The 6,000-nt window shown below is 42.3% G+C and overlaps 1 protein-coding gene across 3 annotated transcripts in view; it reads left to right on the top strand.

Moving 5' to 3' along the window:
• Positions 1 to 1,077: 1,077 nt before the first annotated feature.
• CCDC14 (coiled-coil domain containing 14) overlaps positions 1,078 to 6,000 on the top strand; it is a 45,121-nt gene continuing 40,198 nt past the window's right edge. For 2 of the 3 annotated variants that reach the window (XM_061193181.1, XM_061193180.1), the window contains exon 1: positions 1,078 to 1,149. In XM_061193181.1, the coding sequence (XP_061049164.1) occupies positions 1,120 to 1,149 (30 nt within the window). In that variant the 5' untranslated portion in view covers positions 1,078 to 1,119. The remainder of the gene's footprint in view (positions 1,150 to 6,000) is intronic. The other variant, XM_061193182.1, reaches the window with a different exon arrangement.

The raw sequence follows: 6,000 nt of genomic DNA, 5'->3' as shown, positions 1-6,000 counted from the left end.
ATGAGTGTGCAATATATTGGTGGACAGATTTCAGTTTCTGGGTTATTTTAATTCTAATTAAGACTTTCAAAACGTAGATTTTTTCCTTTAAAAAAAATGAAATCAATTGGGTTTTTAATTTCTCCCCAACTTGATTTAAAACATTAACCCAAAACTAAATGCCTTAAAAAAACAAAAAGACATTCACATTAAAATTCGTGCAGCATGTCAATGGTAAGAATATTGTTATTCTTTATTAATAGTGATTACCTCCACTGAAGAGTAAACAACTATGCTTGGAAGTAAAACCAAAATCGCAACTAATGAGCGCCGTTCTGAGATCGAGGGCCACAAAATGAAAAATTTGAAACTGCCATCAGAATTACGCAGAGATAACGAGACCGAGGATTGATTTTTATTGATTATCAAGAACAAATACATTCAAAATGGTATACTAAACACCTACTAAAAATACAGTCAAAACCCAGAGCCAGAGCAATTCCTTCAGAAACCTGTTCGCCCTCTACCGCAGTCCCTTCCTCTGGTCCCGGCGGGTCCCCTTCGCCACTTCTCCCAGCTGATGCAGGGCAGCGCTCCTCCATGGAAATCCTCGCTGCAGGGACGCAGGACGGAGAACTCAGGTCTCCCAGGTGATCCGAAATCCCGCTCAGCCCAGCGCTCCAGCTTCTTGCCCGGCCCTTCCCGGCGCGGCCTTGCCCCGCCCCCGACCCCGCCCCGCCCCGCCCCGACCCCTCCCGGCCCCGCCCCCGCCCCCTGCCCGCCCCTCCCCGCCCCTCCTCGCCCCTCCCCGCCCCTCCTCGCCCCTCCTCGCCCCTCCTCGCCGCGCACCTGGCCACGCCGAGCTCGCCGGAGTTCTGTGGGCGTCTCTCGCCCTCCGCCGGAGTGTGAGGAGCCTGGGCCGGGAGGGGCCTATTGCGCAAGCGCAGGGCGCCGGGCTGCGGGTAGGGGAGAAGGTTTGGCTGCGCGCCGGAGACAATGAGGCGCGGCGTTCGGCGGGCTCTTTCCCGGAAGCGGAAGCTCGGGGGGCGGGCTAAGGGGGATCGGGAGTCCGCGGCGGTTAATTCCTTTTACAGTGCGGCTCTGCTTCACTCCATTTGGGCTTTTCTGAAGCTGCGAGAGATGGTCAGGTCCGGATCTCGACCGGGCCAGGTGAGGTCTGCGGACCTGAGGAGTCCACTGTGAGGGTGGAGAGGGACGGAGGGAGTCCTCGGGCCGGGAGACGTGCAGAGCTCCCTGGGACAAAAAGTAAAAACCGAGACAGTGCTGCCGCACTAAAAATAAATGCTGGGAGAGGAGACGAGGCGGAGGTGGGGTGGGGACCTAATCGTAACACCCTAACACAGCCGCTCTGCCCTTAGATGTATATTTTGTTGTAATCGTTGGGGTCCACCTGAGCGCTGGCTTTGGTGTGGGTCCTGGGTTCGTGTCCAGCCTCCGCCGCCGGGTGGGTGATTTGACCTCTCGGAGCCTCAGGACGTTGTTGCATCAACTACAGGTTCTAGCTGGATCTTCCGTCACAGTTGCTGGTATTTTACTCCTAGTTTAAAAAAACGACACAACTCTCCCAGTTAGTGTCCCTGCATTTAGCCTTACCCCTCCTCAAATGCACGCCCCTCATCGATTCTCTTTTCTGCTTAGAATCCAGCTCTGGAACACTAATTTCTGGTTTTTTTCCAAGATAAAATCTCAGTTCTTTGGCCCGTCCACACAGCCATTTTTCGATCGGGCCCGTGCATTCCTTACCAGCCTCCACCCCCATTCCAGTAATACCCAGAGCTCTTCACCTGTGTGTTCTCCAGTGCCCTGGGCGCCCGTGTTCTCTCAGGCCTCTGTGCCTTTGCTGTTTGTTCTGCCTAGAATGCCCTTGTCTGCCAGAAATCTCCACTTTCCGTCTCTTGTCCCTCAGCTCAAGGACCTCTTACAGAAGTCTTGTCTAACACTCTCACATTTCCATCGTTTGGGTGCCCCTCAGCGCCCCTTTTGTGCCCTTGCTAACCCTTATCAAGCCATTTTTCAGCCTAGAGACATTGCTTGGCTTCCTCCGCTACTAAACAGTTTATCTCTGTATTTTCAGGTAATCACTCAACCAATAGGAATCAGTCAGTCCCCACTCAGACCCTCTACTTAAGAGTGATCTTACTCCTCCTAAAGTATATCCACACACGCACCCCTTTGGTCTTCCTTCATTTATCAACTCACTGTTAATGCTGTCTTCCCCATTAACGTGAATTTTACATTTTTTTTCAAAACCTGGCTCCAGATTTTCTGCATGAGTACTTCCAGAACAGCCCCACCCTTATAGATCTTTCTTTTATACTGAATGAGCGCAGAATACGTGCAGTCAGCAAGGGGGAAAAACATGGTTTTTGTAGTCACAGTCACCTTCGGATTCAAATTCCAATTCTGCCACTACTGTCATAGTGATAGTAAGCAAAGTACTTTTTATTTCTCGGAGCCTCCTTTTCCTTATCTATAACATAGGTGTAAAATTCTGCCTCAAAGAATTGGGGAGATTAAATGAGAGAACCTGGTAAAACATCTGTTTCACACTTGGCATAAATTGTGCAACACAATTTAGCCCCCTTAAAAACAGTTTATTACCATCTCAATGATAATAATAGCAGCTAACATTTGGGTAGCACTACTACAGATATTACATATAATTTCTCATTTAATCTTCACAATAGTCTTAGGAAGTAGATAATACTCCTCATTTTATTGATAAGGAAATTGAGGGATGGAGACTTCAGATAACTTCCCTACAGTTACACAACTGGTTAGCAGTGGAGACAAGATTGAGACCCACATAGCTGGTGGCAGAGTCCATTCTTTTAAACATTACTCTTTTAAACATCTCTTAGTTAGATATATGACTTTGAACAAGCCACCTTTCTGAAATTTAGGTTCCCATCTCACAGAAGTAATAACAACTCACAGGGTGTGGATTAAGTGGAAATGTAAGGCTTTAGTACACTAAATTATTCCACAAATATAATTTTATCTTGCACTTGGTTGGTAGGAGATATGACTCCTAAGAAATATTTACGATTTTCTCAAATAGCAAAGTAGAAAGTTTAATGATAATACTTAGCGGGAGTAAATGTGAGATAAAGCAAACTGATTCTGTCATGCATTGCCATTTGGGGCACTTGTTTTGGAAAGTGGTTTTGCAGTTTGTATCTAGGTCCTTTAAACAACTAATAACCTGTTACCAAATAATTAAGCTTTTAATCTTGAATGTGAAAGGCTATTTTCAGTATATGAAAACATTTATTTCAGGTTTGTTTTTTGACTGTGAAAAATATGAAGCAAACCAAGGGCACATTATATTACTTCCACTCAAGGAAATACTATACAACCATTAAAAAATTTGAAGACTATGTTAATATGGAAAAAGACTTAAAAGTAAAAACACAAGACTCAAAATTGCAACTGTCTAGTCATGATGACTAAATAAATAATCCATATGAAGCCCCAGTAGCAAATACCACAGCTATTGCCTAGATCTTGGTTTTTAAATACTGTTGTCCACTAAAAGGAACCATGACTTTTGGGAGAAATGGTCAACTCTAGGGCTGAGACTTAGATATATAAAAATAAAATGGAAACAACAGAGTGAAAAGGCAACTTATGGAATGGGAGAAGAATTTGTAAACCATATGTCTGATAAGGGGTTCATAAACAAAATATATAAGGAACTCCTACAACTCAACAGCAAAAAACCAAATAACCTGATTGAAAAATGGGCTAAGGACTTGAATAGGCATTTCTCCAAAGAAGACGTACAAATGGCCAACAGGTATATGAAAAGATGGTCAACATCACTAATCAAGGAAATGCAAATCAAAACCACAATGAGATATCACCTCACACCTGTTAGGATAACTATTATTTAAAAAAGCACAAAACAACAACAGCAAAAAACAATCCAGAAAATAACAAGTGTTGGTGAGGATGTGGAGAAATTTGAATCTTTGTACACTTGTTGATGGGAACGTAAAAGGGTGCAGCTGCTATGAAAAACAATGTGAAGTTTCCTCAAAAATTAAAAATAGAACGATCATGTGATACAGTAGTCCCCCTTTGGATATTTATCCAAAAGAATTAAAAACAGGATCTTGAAGAGATATTTGCACTCCTGTGTTCATGTAACATTATTCACAATAGCCAAGATGTGGTAACAACCTAAATGTCCATTGATGGATTAGTGGATACACAATGGCATGTTATTCAGCCTTAAAAAAAGAAAGGAAATCCTGCTATATGCAACATGAATGAACCTTGAGGATACTATGCTAAGTGAAATAAGCCAGTCACAGGGCAAATATTGCATCATTCCACTTATATAAGGTATCTAAAAATAGTCAAACTCATAGAAGCAGAGAGTAGCATGGTAGTTGCCAGGGGCTGGAGGGAGGAGGAAATGGAGAGTTGCTATTCAATGAGTATAAACTTTTAATTATGCACGATGAGTAAGTTCTAGAGATCTGCTATAATCATCATACTATAGTTAACAATACTATGTTGTGCACTTAAAAGTTTGGTAAGAGGGTAGATTTCATGTTACCACAATGAAAAAAAAAACCTGGAGCAGGTTATTGTAAGCAATAGCTCAAAAAATAATGGGGACATGTTAAAAAGATACAGGAGCCGGTTTGAAAACACTCCTACTGACAGAATCTGGGACAATTTGAGCGTTAGTATAAATAATGATGATAATGCATCACAACCCGTTAAGTAAAATAGGAATCAGTAAGTCCATACGAACAAATGAAGAAGTACTTCACTAAGGTTGAATGCCAACTAATAAATGTAGAAGGAATGATGTAAGTTAGAAAAATCACCATTTGACAAATGATTCAGGCAAGAATCCTCAATGGATGCTACTGGATGAAAGTTTGATTAATAGGATGTCTGTGTAATTTCAAAGTATCTCCCCACAAAATGCTTAATATTTACAAAGGTAAAAACAGTAACCTTGTAGTGAAAACTCTGATAGGCACCATCTTTAATCAAACTTAACATCACCAGTAATGGGACAAACTGACCTCACATGCCTGCTCATATTGTATTGAGAAGGATACAACATCCCTTTTGTGGTATTCCTGCCAAAAAAGCACAACCTGAAACTAATCATGGGAAAGCAGACAAGTCTAAATGTCCAGAGGGACATTCTACCAAAGTAACTGCTCATACTCTTTGAATATGTCAAGGCTGTAAAAGACAATGAATGACAACCCGAGGATCTGTTCCAGATTAAAGGAGGCTAAAGAGGACAACTTAAAATGCAACATATGATCCTCGATTGGATGGGGGCCAGCATTTTTTTTTCTATAAAGTACAGTGTTGGGATAATTGGCAAGATGTGAATAAGATCTGTAGGTTAGATTATAGTATGGTTTCAGTGTTAATTCCCTGATTTTGATAATTATACTTTGGTTATATGAGAGAGTGACCTTGTCCTTAGGAAATATTTAGGAATAAATATTTTTTTATAAATTTATTTTATTTATTTATGTTTGGCTGCGTTGGGTCTTCGTTGCTGCGCACGGGCTTTCTCTAGTTGCAGCGAGCAGGGGCTACTCTTCACTGCAGCACGCGGGCTTCTCATTGTGGTGACTTCTCTTGTTGTGGAGCACGGGCTCTAGGCACGTGGGCTTCAGTAGTTGTGGCACAAGGGCTTAGTTGCTCCCCGGCATGTGGGATCCTCCCGGACCAGGGATCGAACCTGTGTCCCCTGCATTGGCAGGCGGCTTCCCAACCACTGCTCCAGCAGGGAAGTCCCAGGAATAAATATTTAAATATAAAGTGGTATCGTGTCTGTAACTTAATCTGAAATGGTTCAGACAAAAAGTAATTATATACATTTTTTTTGAGAGAGAACATGGCAGATGTAGTAAAATGTCAACAGTTGGGGAATCTTGGTGACATGTATGCAATTATTTGTACTATTATTTCAAAATAAAGAATACAAAATAAATTTGAAGGAAATGTGCCAGT

Source organism: Eubalaena glacialis, chromosome 6, assembly GCF_028564815.1.
Source record: "Eubalaena glacialis isolate mEubGla1 chromosome 6, mEubGla1.1.hap2.+ XY, whole genome shotgun sequence".
In the NCBI taxonomy this organism is placed as follows: domain Eukaryota; kingdom Metazoa; phylum Chordata; class Mammalia; order Artiodactyla; family Balaenidae; genus Eubalaena; species Eubalaena glacialis.
This window is presented reverse-complemented; position numbering and strand designations above follow the sequence as displayed.